Raw genomic sequence first — 17932 nt, forward strand, 5'->3', positions numbered from 1 at the left:
GAATAATGAAAATCAGATACACCACTTGCCAGCTCTCCCATCCTAGAACATAATGGTCGACTTGCCAATCCAGTAGCAATTGTTGACACTTGGGGAGAATTTTGATAAAACATCAGCAGTATCTTTGGATTTGAAAACAAGTGAGAACAGGTTATTTATGTACAGAAGGAATAGAATGGGTGAGAGTACAGACTTTAGTTATTAACTATTATATAATCATTAGTACCTAAATTAAAAGCTGTGATCATAACTTAGAAATGCCACTACACTGCTTAACATTACTACTTAAAATCCATAATAACGTAATCATTAATAAACTTCAAGTTTATGTTACCTGTTATTTCATATTAATTACTGGAAGTTGAAACACTTCAGTCTAGATAATAAAAACTAGTCTCTGTTTTTAAATTTTATTATGATCCTGTGTATGATATGCAACTGTGTATTTTTAAACATCCTAAAATATTTTTATTTAATACTAATATAGAATTCTATCATATGTTTATGCTGAAATATGATTTCTAGGTGTAGCTAGGCCAGTATTTGTTTTCCAACAGCAAAAATGTCAAGATCACGCCGGGTAAGTTATATATCAGTTCTTATAATTTTCACTTCCTGTGAGCAGCAAATAGTTTTCTGTGTTCTTAATATAATAATTATCATTAGTTTTATTTTTATCATCAGTACTGGATTGTTTAGTCTAAACATTTACTGTAGGTGGTTATTTCTGACTGCCATTGATGCCTTTCATATGACTGTTAAATACATTTCTTATCTGTATGTGTACCACTTATTTCTCTAGAAAAGAGCTGCTTCTGTAGGATTTCCAGGATTAGTGTCTTTTAAACAACTTTCTAATATCTGGTAATCTCCTATTAGCATCTTAATATGTCTCACCCATAATACCCATTTTTCTATACTTCAAATTCCTCAGTTCACATTTCCTCTATATTGCTCATAACTGACATTCCATAGTCCTGATATTATTTTGTTTTTAAAGTGTGCAGAAAATTCATAAAACAGTTCATCAAATAACATACAATCATTCAAACAACAATTAATGGGAAAAAGTAATTAATTGAAAGACAAATTTCATTCCTGGCATTAGACCAGTGCAACTTATTGAAGGTCTGAAGTAGCTACAAAAGTTGGGTTTCTAGAGCAGTTTCCAGTCTGTGTAAAAATAAGTATAAAAACAAAACAAAAACAAAATATATATATAATTAATTATAAGTAAATTACTCACACGTACCATCATTATGAGGGTCAGATTTAAGGATATTTTGATAGCGCTGCATGAAAAGTTTTGCATCGTTGACAGTTTTCCTCCAAATTAATATTATCTGTCTGGACTCGAATATATTGCAGGATCTTATATTTTGGTATTCTAAGTTACTTCTTACTTTATCAATTCTGAACAATGTCTTGTATATAGCTAGTTTAGTGTTTAGATTAATTTTTCTCTTATTCCATATAAATTTATTCATAAATATGGAAATTCTGCTATTTCCATATTTAATTTGCATCTTCACTGAAAATTGTGCCTAAATAGCTGAAATTTTGCATGTTTTATAGGTTCTCCATTTTTTATGCAATTGATGTTTGCAGTTTTCCTACTTATTTTCATACTTTTGTCTTTTTGTTGTTGATTTTAATGTCAGTTATTCAGTTTATTCAGAGAATTCTCCTTATATTTATATAGGAGAATGTTATTCTCCTATATAAATCTAGTATATATATATATACTAGATTTATATAGGAGAATAACATCATCTACATAAAGCATAGAACTGATATAAAATGTCCAGTTTTGCTAACAGGTTTTATGTCACTTCATAATGTAATCTCTCTACAGATGAATAGCAGTGGAGATAACGTGCACCCTTGTCTCACACCTGACTTAACATTAACTATTTTCCTGCTCCTCTGCCAGTTCTAAATGCTGACTTACAATTTAGATATATACTATGTATTGCTTGATATACAATGGGAAGGGTTTGAAAGTTCTGATAAACACTTATATCCTCATATGTTCTTTCTTATGGCCATATCAGTTGCTTTAATGTAAATTTTGTTCTAGGTGTTTATTGAACTTTCCAGACCCCATCCCCACTTGTAATATACCATTTACCCCACAACTGCAGCATTTCAAAAAGTTTTTCTCAAGTCTCTTGTTATATGTTTTTTTCCAGATCTACAAAACTTATGTACATATCCATGTTACATTCTGGTTATTTCTCATCCATTCATGTTAAAGTGAAAATTTGATCCTGACACCTTTCTGTATCTGTATAGTTTATTCTTCTCCAAGCTACCCTTCCACAGTTTTTGCTAGCCTTCTCTGATGTACGCTTGTATAAATCTTACCAGGAACTCTTAGCGAAATTCTTCTAAAATTTTCACATTCAATTTTATTTCGTTCTTTATAGATGGGTACTATGAGAACTCTATTCCAATTACTTGGAATTTAGCTTTCTGACTGACTTCTGGATTATGCATTGAAACCACTGTAAAACTTTTCTGTCTCCAAATTTGAGAATTTCTGGTTGAATATCATCTACTCCAGCTGCCTTTCCACATTTCAAGTTTTTGATGACTTTTTCTATCTCAAGTATTGATATGTACTCCTGATTACATCCTTGAATGTATTCTACAACCATGCTGTTAGGTCATGTTTCATTTAGTAATCTTTTAAAATTACATCTTTTCAGTTGTAATGTCACCTTGATCATCTCTGATTCCATTTCTAAGCTTTTTCAGTAGCCTTCTGAATGTTTTGCCACCTTCCTCATATTTATTTGCCATGTTCTTCCCAGGACTTTCATTTAATTAGTTTTACATAGTGCTTTGCTTTCTTACATTTTTCTCTGTAGTCTCAGAAAGTACAAGTTGACTTATTTGCCAGGAACTTTCAACCCACTTTTTTTGCCTTGAATGCCTTTATAACTTCCTGAATCCATCATGGAGTCTGATTTTTCTATCCTTGTAGACTATCTCACCACATGCCTCTCTGGCTGAATCAATCAGTTTTCCTAAGTGTCTGTCACTGAATCTCCAAAGTTTGGTTCTTGTTTTTAACATATTCTTGAATAATATTTGTGTTCGTGAGTGTACAGTTCACTTTTGAAAGCCATTCAACTTTGATTATTTTTAAAACTTAAACATTTTTTTTTACAATATGATATTTAATTTTATCCTGCTCAAAATTAAATAGTAATCACTTCCTATTTATCATTTATATACTCATGTCCTGAATCAGCTTGAAGAGGTGGTGTCTTCCACAAACCTGCTGGCAGGTTTGTGGAAGAAGGCTCCTGGTTCAGATAAGTTTTTTGACTAATTATTTGTGGATAATTGTAAGAGTTGTGGGAGAATTATGTGTTTGTAGTGAGTGGACTTGTTTGTTTGAGTTTGTTTATCTTCTTCTGGTTCCCATCTGCCATACGGCCGCAGGAGGGTAGCTATATGCTACCATTCTAGGGAGAGATGATTATGAGCAAGGTGGTTTCCCGTTGCCTTCCTTGCCGTAAGTATTTATGACTGTAACCTGTGTGTTCACGGGGCCGGTTTGCCTGCTTGCGGGATGAAAAACCCCAGATAAACTGGCGGAAAAAACCCTGCTGCCCTCGCCCAAGACCGGCTAACTTGGCTATGGCTGAGGAAGATCCTTAAGCTCCTCACGTCGTGGACGGGAATCAAACCTAGGACACCCCTTCCCCAGGCATATGGTTGCAAAGCACAAAGCCACTAGGCTAACCGCGCGGAGTTTGTTTATAAAATGATCAAACTAAGAGTAGAGTATAGTAACCGGGAAAAGAAAGATGGTAGCAGCAGCTTTACCTTTACAAGAGTTTAATTTCAGTAATTTTGTAAAATGTGAAGTATGCTATATGTATTTGTTAGATTATGTCGATAAGTTAAGAATTTTTAAGGTGGAAGAGGATGTATATAAAGTGCGATTTGAATGTGGATTTGATGGGTGGTAATGTATCGGTAACTGAAGGTAATAGCAAGAATGCAACAAGATTGAGTGCTCATCTCATAGCAAAGAGAGACCGTAAAACAGACCAGTAGATGAATAATAAGAACGTTTTGAAAAAGCGAATAAGAGATCATAACGCATGTGCAGAGTGCCTCACGAGAGTTAGAGAAGATATTGGTAGTTGGAGGTGTAAGAAGAAAAGTGGCAATGTAAAAATAATCATAATTTACAATTCTGAATCTTTTTACAATTATTTCTCTGATATTATTAGTTTTGGTTTCATAACACATATATCAGCACTTGCGATGTGCACGTTATCGATATTATTATTGTCAAAATGAAACATAGACAATTTGAAATTGATATACTTACTAGATTCTGATACTTATGTTACTTTCAATCCATTTTATCATCATCTTCATCTTCAAATTCCTGCCATGTACCCTCAAGGGGTGTACAGGATATGATAGTACTACATGAAAAAAATTACATCATTACTAACTTCCTATCTACAATTTTCGCCAAATCAGTCTGTTACTTGTCAAGGCTTCAACATTATCAGATCTTATATTTCTATCTTTTAAGGCACTTTGTACCATATCAATCCACCTATATCTTGGTCTTCCTCTGGGTCGTTTTCCTGCCAACCTGGCAGAGAACACTTGTTTTGCTAATCTTTCTTCACCCATTCTGTTTAAGTGACCATACCACCTGAGATTAGCTCTGATAACGCATTCTTGGATGTTGACAATGTCAAGTTCTTTCCTAATATCCTCGTTTTTAATATGATATTGCCATTGATGCCATCTGTTCACGCCTATAATCTTTCTCAGGACTCTCATATCTGCGGTCTCTAGTCTTTGGTCAAGTGTTTTACTTCTGACCCAGCTCTCAGATCCATAAGTTAAAACTGGTTTGAACACTGTCTTGTATACAGCTAATTTAGTGTTCCGACTAATTTCTCTCTTATTCCATATGAATTTATTCAATTGACTTCCTACCATACCAGCTTTACTGATTCTGTTGTCTATTTCTATATTTAATTTACCATCTTCAGTAAAAATTGTGCCTAAGTAGCTGAAATGTTTCACTTGTTCCACAGGTTCTCCATTCACAACACAGTTGACATTTTCAATGATTCTGCTTATTTTCATTGTCTTTGTCTTTTTATTGCTGACCTTCATGCCATATCTATTACAACAGCTATTCAATTTACTCAGAGAATCTTGCAGACTTGTAGTGGATTTATTTAGAAGTATAACATCATCTGCATAAAGCAAAGAGCTGACATTAACATCTCCAATTTTGATATCATGTTTAATACCACTTTCCTTCATAATGTGATCCATAAAGATAATGAATAACAGAGGGAATAATGTACATCCTTGTCTCACACCAGATTTAATATTAAACCATCTTCCTGTACTTCTTTCAATTCTAACTGCTGACTTACAACTCAAATAAAGACTAAGTATTGCTTGATATAATGCCCCATCGACACCATATAACTGTAGCATATTGAATAGCTTCTCTCTTGGCACCTTGTCATATGCCTTTTCCAAATCGACGAAACTTAAATACAGATCTCTGTTATATTCCCATGTTTTCTCGACTATTTGTCGTAGAGTGAAGATCTGATCCTGACAGCCCCTATTTCGCCTAAATCCAGCTTGTCCTTCACCAAGCTTTTCTTCCACAATTCTTCTCAACCGTTTCTCAAGTATACTTGCATAGATCTTGCCAGGAACACTCAGTAGGGAAATACCTCTGTAATTCTCACATTCAGTTTTATTTCCCTTTTTATATATGGGTACTATGAGAGCTCTACTCCAATCATCAGGAATTTGTCCCTCTGTCCAGGCTTTCTGAACTATGCAGTGCAGCCACTGTAAGACTCTTATACCACCATACTTCAGCATTTCTGGTCGAATATCATCTACTCCTGCTGCCTTTCCACATTTCAAGCCTTTGATGGCTTTTTCTACTTCAAGTATAACTATGTATTCCTGACTGCATGCCTGGTCAATGTTTTTTACCACTGCGCTGTCATCACTGCTTGTTTCATTTAGCAGTATTTCAAAGTAATTACTCCATACTTCAAGGATATCTTTTTTCTCCGGTTTTCATGTCACCTTTATCATCTCTAACTCCTTTTACAGCACTCTTTCCTCCATTCCTAAGCTTCTTCAACAACCTCCAAAATATTTTGCCACCTTCTTGATATTTATTTTCTATATTCTTGCCAAAGTCCTCCCATGACATTTGTTTAGCTAGTTTTACACAGTGTTTAGCATTTTTGCATTTGTCTCTATATTCTCTAAGAGCACAAGCTGACTTATTTGACAGGAACTTTTGATATGCTTTCTTCTTTTCCTTCACTGTCTCTTTAACTTCCTGTGTCCACCAGGGAGTTCTGATTTTTTTATCCTTGCAGACAACCTCACCACATGCCTCTCTAGCAGAATCAATCAATGTTTCCTTCAGAGTTTGCCACTGAATCTCCAAGGTTTGATTCCTGTTCTCAAACTCTTTCATTTTTTCTTCAATAATCTTTGTGTATTTTAGTCTACAATTCACATCTGAGAGCTGCTCAACTTTTATTCGCTTTAAAACTTTCTTACATGTTATTCTTTTCAATATGAAATTCAATTTTATCCTGCTCAAGACTAAATAGTTATCACTTCCAATTTCAAATCCTCTGTACACTCTGGTGTCCTGCACCAGGGAGAAGACATCACTATCAACAATCACATAGTCAATGAGACTTTTCTTATTCCTAGCCTCTTCTCTCCATGTGAATTTTTGCACATTTTTATGTTGGAACATGGTGTTAGTAATAACCAGTCCATGTCTTGAGCAGAAATCCAACAGATATTTGTCATTATTATTAGCTTTGCTCTTTTCTCCAAATTTTCCCAAAATATTTTTGTATGTCTCACAATCATTTCCTACTCTACTATTTAGATCCCCAACAAGGACCAACTTTTCCTTTTTCATTGTGTCAGTTGCTTTTTCTAAAGCCCCAAAAAATTCCTCCACTTCTACCTTAGTAGAGCCTTCTGTGGGACCATAGGCACAAATAAGTCTCATTGTCCAGTTCCCCATTCTCATATTTGCCCACATTACTCTACTTAAGACTGACTGCCATTCAAGAAGATTAGCCTCGTATTTTGTGTTGAATACTATGGCTACTCCTTCTTTTCCTTGATTGTCATTGCCTGAATATAACATTTTGTATTTATTGCTCAGAAAGATCTCAAGAGTTTTTGTCTTTTTTGTTTCAGTCACTCCTATTATGTCAATCTGGTACTTATCTAATTCCTCAGCTAGCTCCATTTCTTTGCCATTCAGGCTTCTTATGTTGATAGTACCGATTTTTAACTCTGGTGATGTTGAGTTGGGGTTTGTTTTCAGATTTGTTCCAGTAGCTGACTTTTCGCTGTTTGCCCTGGTTCCCTGGTGAAAACAACGGGGGCCCTTGTTTAACCGGGCGAAGCCCCAGCCAGCATGAAATTTTGTCATGTCGTACCATCATTTTTTATTTTTGGTTTAACCAATAAGAATACAATTTGGTCGGCTAAATCCCAAATTGCCAGCCCATCCTCGTTCGTTCAGTATCCAGGTAGATACCCAACAGGGTGCACCACGAGAAGGTGTGGATTGGACATTAGGTCAGAAGCCCTGGTCGGTTCTTCGCATTCCTTTAAAGGCTATGTGGAGGTCTCCTCTCAGTTATACAGCTTTGACCCTTAAGCAACCCATCCATTTTCTTTTAATTTTAAATGTTAAGTGTTGTGCTTTGAAAAGACATTCTCGTTACGCTAACGGAGACAACAAGCCAGTCATTATATGTAACTTTTCAGTTGCCATTTACATGGAGTGCACATGCTTGCCGGGGAGATTGATGGTTGATTGACAGCTTCCACAGAGAGCGCGTTCGGTATCGGGATAACAAGGAAAACAAGAGAGACGCAGACCGGAGAAATTTTGTTCTTAGGAAGTTTTTTAAGTTTTATATGACATTCTGGAGAATATTAATAGAAGATTCCAAAAAGGAATTGTGGAAATGTGAGTCTTTAAACTGGAGGAGTTGAGACTGTCAACAAGTATTTAGTAAATAAAATAAGATATTGCAGGTGACCTTCTAATTGAATGTTCGAGGAAATGCTGAATGGAAGGTTTCATCTTCTGTCTTAAGGACACTGGATTATTATGGAAAAAGCAATTGGTGAAATTTGAAACTGCAAAAGTGGCTTAACATGAAGTACTCTACTTAGGACTGTTGTTTATTAAGTAGTAGAAGAAACTTCTTTCTTTGGTACAAAAATTAGTAAATTGTGCATCAAATTGAACTGCAAGAGTATTTATCACAGGAGAAATGATATTCTATGCTAAATAAAGGTGATAAGAAAGGATTCCATGGAAAAGAAGAAGAAAATGTTTATATTTTTCGAAATGGCCTAACAAAGAAACTCACTCTGATGAACATTTTTGTTGTGAAAACAAGATATTTAGTCTGCTGGTAGACGTGATATGTCAAACAATCCAATAATAGAATGGAATGAGTCAGAGAATGAATGATTTTAACATTTTTGGATAAGGAAATTTCTCAAGTGTAGATTTATTTTAGAAGACCTTGGATCCAGTTCTTGTTATTTATGTAATTTTATTTAAAATGTATATATTTTAGTTTCATTAAATGTATATAATTTTTTATTTGGTTTCAAGTCAATTTTCCAGATTCTAAAAGAAATAGTTAAAAGTCATTGCATTAATCGGAATTGAATTCTTTGTAATTAATAAACACTTGGAGTAAAAATCTCTTTATTGTGATGACTAAAAATAAACAGGTAGTTGGAGGTGTAAGATGAAAAGTGGCAGATGAGGCAGAGATGAATGATTGCAGTGGAATAGTTGTAAGTAGTGTAGTGCTGTATGGGGATTCTGTAGTGAAAAATGTGAAAATGGAGCAGGTGTCAAAAGTATGTCTGAGGCGAGCAACAGTTGGAAGAGTGACTGAGACTGTGGAGCAGAGAAGAAATGCAGAGGAGTTGACTATGCTGGTTAGAACAAATGACTTGTGGGGTGTGAATGGAATAGTGCTTGAATTGAGTGTGTTGCTGGAGATGTAAAGTGAATGAGTGCTTTACCAAGGTATGATAGTGGGGAAAAGAGCAATGATCAAGAATAGCATGATAGCTAGAATGTGCAGGAAGAGAGGAATTGAGTTTGTTGACGCCTAGGATAAATTTGAAGGCAGGAGAGAATTGGTTGCTATAGATGGTCTGCATTTGACTGAGAGTGAAAGTGAGAAACTAGGTAGATTGTTGATGAGAGTGTAGCCGGTCATGGAAACAGAAACTAGATGGTGGGACTGTGAGTGTAAGATACTAAAGTTGTGAGATAAGGGACAAAGGAAGACCAGATAGGATTGCAGGGATTGGCTCAGTGGGAACAGAAGAGTCAAATTACTGGAATGATGGGATAAGGAATTGTGGGAAGGAAAGGGGAACTGGGCGAAGCTATTGTGCATATATGTCAATACAAGGAGTATTAGGAATAAGAGTGCAGAATTTGTGGCCTTGATACACTTAGTCAGTGCACAAATCATTAGTGTCGCTGAGATGTGGTTAACAGAAGATAACATGCTTATGGCAATAGAATATGATTGAAAAGATAAAAGAGGAGGTGGGGTATTACTGATAATTTCAGAACAGTTAGTTCTTCTCAAGGTGGAACTTGAAGAAAGCAGTAATGATAGTGGTTTTGAGGCCATTTGGCATGAAGTTGAGGTTAGCACAGATTTTAGATATTTAGTGAGATATTGCTACAGGCCAGAGGGAGAAGATTCTGAAATGTTTAGACAGATGAAACTGGTGAGTCACAATTGAGTTATAATAATGGGTGACTTCAATTAAGGAAGTATTGACTGGAAGCAGGAAATATGATGTGTGAGTAAGGGGATTGAGTTTCTTGAGCTGCTCATGGACAGTTATATCTTATGCAGCTTGTAGTTGAGGTAACACATGGGACTTGTGTTAGCTTTAATATTATCTCATACAGTGATGATAGAAGATGTCACCAGTTGGGGAGAGCGATCACATGGTTTTGATGTGGGAAGTGGCTAGCTTGGTCGAATTTTGTGGAACGTGTGGAAGGGATATACCACTATATTAAGAGAAATATGCAAAAGAGTTCGGTGTACCCTCGACTTGGTCGTTCAGCAGAAGTCTGGCAAAATAATCCCAGAATAGTGCTACTGCATAAGGAAGAATCCAGGTCAGTGGTGTCAAACTATAGACCAGTGTGTATATCAAGTGCAGTGGTGAAGGTGTTAGAGAGGCTGGTTGCAGACAGAATATAAACATGGAAACATAAAAATGGAAGGCTTTCAAGAGAGCAGCATGGGTTTCTTAAGGGGAAGGAGGTCATGCTTTAGTAACTTGTTTACATTTTATAATAAGGTGACTAGTGCATTGGATGGGGGAGATGCTTATACAGTAATTTATTTGCATTTCACTAAAGCATTTGGTTGAGTACCACATGATAAAACTTCTATTGAAATTGGGCAAGATGGGGTTGGATAGTCATTTGATAGCTTCATTATGAGGCTAGTTGATTACTAGGAGCCAGAGGGTGTGCATGGAGGTGCAGTGTCCCAAAAAAAGATGACAAGTGGGAGGTTCTATAGGGCTCTGTTCTGGGACCACTGTTGTTTAATTTATATATCAATGATATAGTTCATGGTGTGAAAGGAGATGGTCAATTGTTTGCTGATGCTAAATTATGAAGAATAATATCAGGAAATTCAGGTGTGTTGTTGTTAATGGAAAATTTGAATAGGTTGGTGCTTTGGGAAGAGAATGAGGATGTCATTTCAATGTTGCTAAGTGTAAACTTACTGCACTTTGGCTGGAGAAGATGGAATGAGGTTTTTCACATTGGAGGAACTTTGCTTCAGGAAGTAGAGGAAGCAAGGGATCTGAGCATCTTAGTAAATGGGCAACTGAAGTTCACGGGGACACATCACGAAAGTTGTAAGGGTTACCCAAAAAATCATTGCTGTAATGCAAAGAATGCTGACGTAAGGATAAGGAAGTGATAGTTCCATCTATAAGTTGCTTATTAGTCCTCGTTTTGATTTCTGTGCACAGATCTGGTTACTTGGCTATATTGGTGATAGGGAAACATTGGAGAGAGTGCAAAGGCAAATAACTAAGACTGTCTCAGGATGCTGGAATATTGAGTACGAGGACAGATTGAGGAAATGATTTTCATAGCTTGGCAGATAGGAGGAGTAGAAGTGTGATTGAGATATAAGCTGGTGAGAGAAGCCTACCAAATAGATACAGGGTAATTATTGCATAGGATAATGAGTGATGTAAGAACCAGAGGTCATTCCTGGAGGCTGCTGTACAAGGGTCATGTTGAAAAAGAGATTTTTTGCTTTGCAGGTGGTAAGCAAGTGATTGCATTGCCATAATGGATGGTGAGTGCTCCAACATGTGTTCAGAGTATGGTATGATAGTTATTGTGGTCTGTGAGTGTTCAACCTCCCGTGATGAGTCTTTCAACTCCTTGGAGGCTTGGAAGTAATATTAATAATACTAATTTCTATCAACAATAACATAGTCATTAAGACTTTTTATTTCTTCCCCTAAGGACCAACTTTTTTGTCAGCTACCTTCTCTAATGGTAGCTGAAAATGCCTTGAAAAAGTCTTTAACTTCTACCTTAGTAGAACCTTCTGTGGAACCATAGACACAATAAGTTTCACTGTCCAATTCCCTATTCTGATATTGCCTGCCATTGAAGATTATCTTCGTATTTAGTCTTGTACTGTAGTTGCGCTTTTCTCTCTCTCTCTCTGATCATTATTGCCAGAATAGAACAGCTTGTATGCATTACTTTAAAGAATATGTTTTTATCTTCTTTGTTTCGGTCGCACCAATTTTGTCGATTTTGTATTCATCAAATTCTTCTGATAGTTGAATTTCTTTTCTGCTGATGCTTTTTATGCTGATAGTACAAATCTTGAACTCTGCTGATATTGATTGAAGTTGGCTACAGTATCTGACTTGTTTCTTTTCAACCTGGTTCTCTGACAAAGACAGCAGAGAATCTTGCTTAACGGGCAATGGCTCGGCTGGCATGCGTTTTTCGCATGCCAGCCATGAAATTTTTCATTCAATATAATGAAAAATTTCATCTGTTGATAACCTATAACACCCATTCAAAAGTTTATAGACCTCTATCATATCCCTTTTCTCCTGTTAACGAGAGTCCAGAATCCGCATACTTGCAATCTGTCCTCATTATCTAAATCCCATAATCCATATATATAATCTTTGTAACTCTTCTTTATCCCCTTGGAACCCAGGAGTCCAAATCTGTGCTCAACAATCCAGGTGTGGTCTTATCAAGGCCTTATAAAGATGCAAAATGACTTCCTTATCCTTACATGTCAAGGTTCACTTCAACATTGCAATTATCCTCTGATTTGTGTTTGCAACTTTTGCTATGTTACCTTTGAACTTTAAATTCCTATCCACCAATATGCCAAAATCCCTTGCGTCTTCATTTTCTTGTAGCATAACCCTGCTAATATAATATGCCACTGGAACTCTAATCATGCCAAAGTGCATAACTTGACACTTACTAACATTAAGCTGAGAGCCATTTTTGTTTGCCCAAATTTTCAAATTATTCAAATCATTTTGTAATTGCTGAATATCAGTAGCATCCCTGATTGCCCTGCCTATCTTTGCATCATTGGCAAACAGTTGCACATCTGATGTTAAATCCTTCCTGATGTCATTAATGCATAGATTGAACAATAATGGCCCAAGGACTGAACCCTGAGGTTCACAACTGGCCACCTTAAATCTGGCAGATTCACACCCACTGTATACTACTTTTTGATATCTGTCTGTCAACTATCCCCTGATCCAAGTCAAAAGTTTATATTCCAATCTCATATTCTCCAGTTTATGCAACAGCCTTTCATGTGGTATTCTATCAAATGCCTTAGAAAATCCAACATTATCATAGTGTATCCATTCCCTTTATTCAACTCAGCCGTAACATTGTTATAAAATATGAGCAAATTGCTAAGACATGACCTTCCTTTAGCAAACCCATGCTGTTCCTTGCTGAGTATGGCATGTTTGTCTACCCATTTCTGTATATGGGTTCTTAACAACTTCTCTAAAATCTTCACTACCACACCAGAGATACTGATAGGTCAGTAGTTAGACACATCAGTTTTTGCACCACCCTTGTACAATGGACCTGTCATACATTCCTTCCATTCCTGAACTGAGACTCAAGTTATACAAACATATGAAAGGCATAGCCAATTCGGCTGAACATTCCTTTAGCAAACTGGCTGATATTCCACCTGTCCCTATAGACAAATTCTTATTCAGATTATGCAACATCTCTTCGACCTCATTTTCATGAATCTCTAACTCTTCATCCAATGTAGCAGTAGCACTGTGCACCATGTTACATACACCTGGTTGATATATCTTAACAAAGTTGAGCAATTGTTAACTGAACAATCTCATTAGCTTCTGACACCCGAGTACCATCTGCATTCAATAAAGTTATTCTTCCACATTCATTCTCTCTTTTACTTGCATCATAACGATAAAATTGTTTTGGATTGCCTTTAGCTTGGATGACCAATTTCTTTTCATACTCCAATTTAGCTTTCCTCACAATATTCGTTACTTTTCTAGCCTCAGCTTTATATATTTCATAACTCCTCACTCTTATTCTCACGATATACTTTCCACATCATCTTCTTCTTCTGTGGATTTCTGCTTAATAAGGTTGGATATCCATTTCACTCTCAACTTATTTATTCTTCAAACACTAAGGATACATTCAGATAGCACCTCATTTAAGCACTTTTTCAAAGTTTCCCATGCATTGCTGACATTTTTCCCATTCAGTAACTGATACCATGGGGCCAATGATAGTATTATTCTCTTAAGTTGATCATAATTTCCAGCTTTGTAGTTCAGCATGTAACCTGTTTTAATCGAAGCATCAATACAATTAGATACCTCCCAAGAAAGTACAGCATGATCACTGTCACCAATTGGTGGTAACATAGCCATATTCTTGACAGAGATCCCTTCTGATGCTATGAGCAAATCAAACACTCTTTGACCTCAAGTTCCTTCTTTCACATGCTGCTTGAGAAAGTTGTCTCTTAACAATTCAATAAATTCCTCTTCTTTCTTATCATGAGATTTCTCTTCTAACCAATCAATGTTTGGAAAATTAAAAGTCACCCATAATGATCATTCGTTTGGTACCCATAAGGCTAAATTAGCGATGCATTTCTTTGTCCCCTGCAACTGAGCCGCCAGGTCAGTAGCAACACCCCACCATACATTTCATTCTGTTAACCACCACTTCACACCAGATAAACTCAAACTCACCACTATATGACATTGTTATCATCATTGTTTTCTTGTTTCTACCCTAACTGGACTTAAGTCATCTGATATCATTAGTAGTACTCCCCCTCCTCTCTTATCTCTTCTGTCATTTCTATAAATAGTATACCCATCACACTTGATCCCACTTACCATATCTGATTCTGATAGCCACGTTTCACTAATGCCAACATCTTAGGCCACATTATATTCAATAAAGCAATGAATTCAACCCCTTTGTTTCTAATGCTCCTGGCATTTGTGTGCAGACATAATAAATTACCACCTAGCCTGTTCTTATAATTAGACATGCAATCTATTTGGTATTGTTCTAGAATTTTCTCTTTTCTCTCCCCAGACATACTTAAAACATCCGAACCTAAAGCATATTTTTCCATCCCTTCGTCACATACATAACCATGTTCGAAGACATTCATATCTTTATCACGTTTGCATACCATAGCTGAACTTTCACACACATTTTTCCCATTCCTCACTTGATGATCTAGTTTCCCTGACTCTGCATTAGGTCTAATACCAAGAAGTAATTTCTTCAGGCTTCTGACGTGAAATGAATTCAAGTGAAGGCCATCTTTCTTATACAAGTATTTTCTGCCATCAAACACACCCCACACATCTAAAAACTTGCATTCATATCTTCTACACAGCCTGCATGTGAAATCATTTGCTATCATCACCCTCCTTCTTAACTCAGTACTGTCATATCTGGATAGTAACCCAACAATTTTTACTCTCTCTCTCTCTCACATTTCTTTCTCGCTTCTTCCAACAGACCTTTTCATATCTTCTCTCATACTATATTTATCACTACCTAAATTATTTGTACCTACCAGAACTACCATCTCTTTTACTTTCCTTTTTTGGTTTTCAATTACCTTTGTCATATTTTTAATTTTCGCTCCTGGGAAACTAGATGAAGTGACTCCCTCGGCAAACAGTTGGACATTCTGTATTGAGTTGTAAGTCAGCAGTTAGAACTCAAGGAGGCACTGAAGATAAAGATGTTCTAGATGTCTGAATGTGAGAATTACAGAGGATTTAATATCCAAACAGGAAGATGTTTGGATGTTAAATCAAGTGTGAGACAGGTGTGCATATTATCTCCACTGTTATTTATGATCTGTATGAATCACATTATGAAGAAATCATGTTGTTATTTATGAGCTCATGAAAATGGAAGTAGATAGTCAACATGAGGCATTAAAAAAGATAAGTGTTACTATTTAAGGGAGTTTTTGTTTGTATGTGTATCTGGTTTTCAGGTTTTCAATATTGAAATTGACTATTTTTATAATTTTTGTATTTAGCCATGCTCATCTTACTGTAGTTGCTATGATGGATATGAGCACAGTTATACAAAGTGCCTGTCACCATTTCAATACTAGCATAGTCAAACATTTCATAGCATGCTACACATATGACATATATGCATCTTATGGATTAAAAATGTGGCAGTGAGGAATGGAAATTTGTATCTGTGCACAAAATGTAGGTATTGGATGACTTGATTTGAATAGTATTGTCAGCCGCTGCTAAAGTCAGAGACAATACTACTCAAATCAAGTCATCCAGTGCTTTCCAATCAACATACTACAAAGCATGTTACTCTAACAAGCATGTGAGAGGTTGCTATGGTTTTGATCTTGGTAGTGTGGCTGAGGTGTGTGGGGGTGGGGGGGGGTTGACAGAGCTGTGATTGTGCAAATGAATGCTGGATGAAAGTAGGATGTATAGAGAGAGAAATAGGACTGCTGAGCCAGGAAATGGAAGGCATGACAACTGAGTTGAGGAGTTACAAGGAGAATGAGAGGTGTGAGAGAGAGAGAGCAAAGGAAAGAAGTGAAAAAATGGGAGATATGTTGGATAGATAGAAAACTGGGGAAAATTGAAAATAGTACGAGCAAGGGATACAGAGAGAGAGATTAGAGGAAGGAGGGAAATTGGAAGAGATATTAGAAGCAGAAAGGGTCTAGGATGCCAGTGAAAGAATGAATGAAGAAAGCAGTGCAGAGTGTTGTGTATGGAGATTTTATGATTTGGGATGCTCAGAGTAGAGGCAAGAGATGAATTACATTTGAACATAGAAAGATGCATACATTTGAAGAGACTTGTTTTCTTCACAAGTACGTGTGTCAGGAGGACATCAAAGCAAGAGTAGACGGTAGCAGGGATGACTTCATGTGGGGGATAGTAGTTTGAGAAATCAAAAGTTTCACAAACTACTATCCCCAAAAGAAAAGAAAATGTTTCTCAAAAGAAAATGAAATATATAAAAGTTTTATTTTAAATAGAGTTAATATAGTTTTTCTGCATACTAAGTGCCGTAGGACCTTCGCCAGATTAGATCGCACCCTGAAGCAAACAATTAAATATCACCCCTGATAGATTATAAGACAAAAATACAAGAAAATCTCCATTTGCTATTTGTTTTTATTACAAGAGAAACATTAATGCAAAATGATTACAAAATAATATTAATTAAATGTTTGCTCTATGGGGATATTGCACAATAAAACTTTATAAGCTCTTCTAAATTTAAATCATAAGCTATGTCCACCTTTATTGATATAGTTGCTAGACCAACCAATCTTTCTTGGGTCATTACTGTTCGCAAATCATTTTTAATCAGTTTAAGCTTAACTCTGGAAAAACTTCTTTCGCACAATTTCTACACTAACAGGAATTGTTAGCGTAGCGACGGCACCTACTGCAATATGGCTGAATGAGTGCCCTTATTAAGCAGCACCGTGGGGCACGCTGCCTCTATGCTACACCCTCTCAACGGTACTGCTTGATACTGATGCGAAGCAGAAGTGCTATCCAAAGCATCATTGTTTAATGAATTCAACCATAGGGACTTCATACAGTGCAGTGTCTGCAAGATGTATGCATTACCAGAGACAAATGGAATTTGGTTCGAAAGTAATAGTGGTAGGAAAGTATGTCAAAAATGCAAGTGTCAAAAGTGCAGGTCAGGTCACATGATTGAAGCGGCGAATGAAATAAAAAATACGCATGAAAATGTCTGTGACAGTGTAATGTCAGATAGGATTGAAACAAGGATTAAAAGTCACACAGTTCAGAGAGACAGCCAGAGCGTTGTTGATCGAAAGAATAGTAGTGTGATGGATGTAAAGAATGAATAGTTGGCTGTAATGAGGGAGATAGCTCAGTTACATGGAGTGATACACAGGGTGAACCAGGAGCTGGAACGAATTCAAAAACATCTGGTGAGTGGGTCAGCTGACATAAAAAAGAAGGAAGGAAGTGTGAGATAGGAGAAATGAGGTGCTTGACTAAGAGAGAAGGAAAAATCAAGGAGCAATCTTGTATGGCGATTCTATCATGAGAGGTGTGATTAGTGAGAGATTGACAAATTCGTACTTCCCATTTTATCTATTCGACAAATTCATATTCCCATGTTAGTTAGGCTATTAGAGCGCAAAAGGGTAAAGTGAAAGAGTTGATAATTTTGGCT

General features: G+C 36.3%; 1 protein-coding gene across 5 annotated transcripts in view; it reads left to right on the forward strand.

The window, feature by feature from the left end:
- Positions 1 to 17932, forward strand: part of LOC150095263 (regulator of chromosome condensation-like) — a 165630-nt gene that overhangs the window by 22002 nt on the left and 125696 nt on the right. For all 5 annotated transcript variants that reach the window (XR_016550030.1, XM_090409791.1, XM_090409789.1 and 2 more), the window contains exon 2: positions 526 to 580. Coding sequence is in view for 4 of the 5 variants with exons in the window: in XM_090409791.1 (XP_090265917.1) it covers positions 563 to 580 (18 nt within the window). In the remaining variant the exon portion in view is untranslated. The remainder of the gene's footprint in view (positions 1 to 525; positions 581 to 17932) is intronic.

This window comes from Typopeltis vanoorti, chromosome 20, assembly GCF_054136105.1.
Source record: "Typopeltis vanoorti isolate ZY-2024b chromosome 20, IOZ_Tvanoo_1.0, whole genome shotgun sequence".
Lineage (NCBI taxonomy): Eukaryota > Metazoa > Arthropoda > Arachnida > Uropygi > Thelyphonidae > Typopeltis > Typopeltis vanoorti.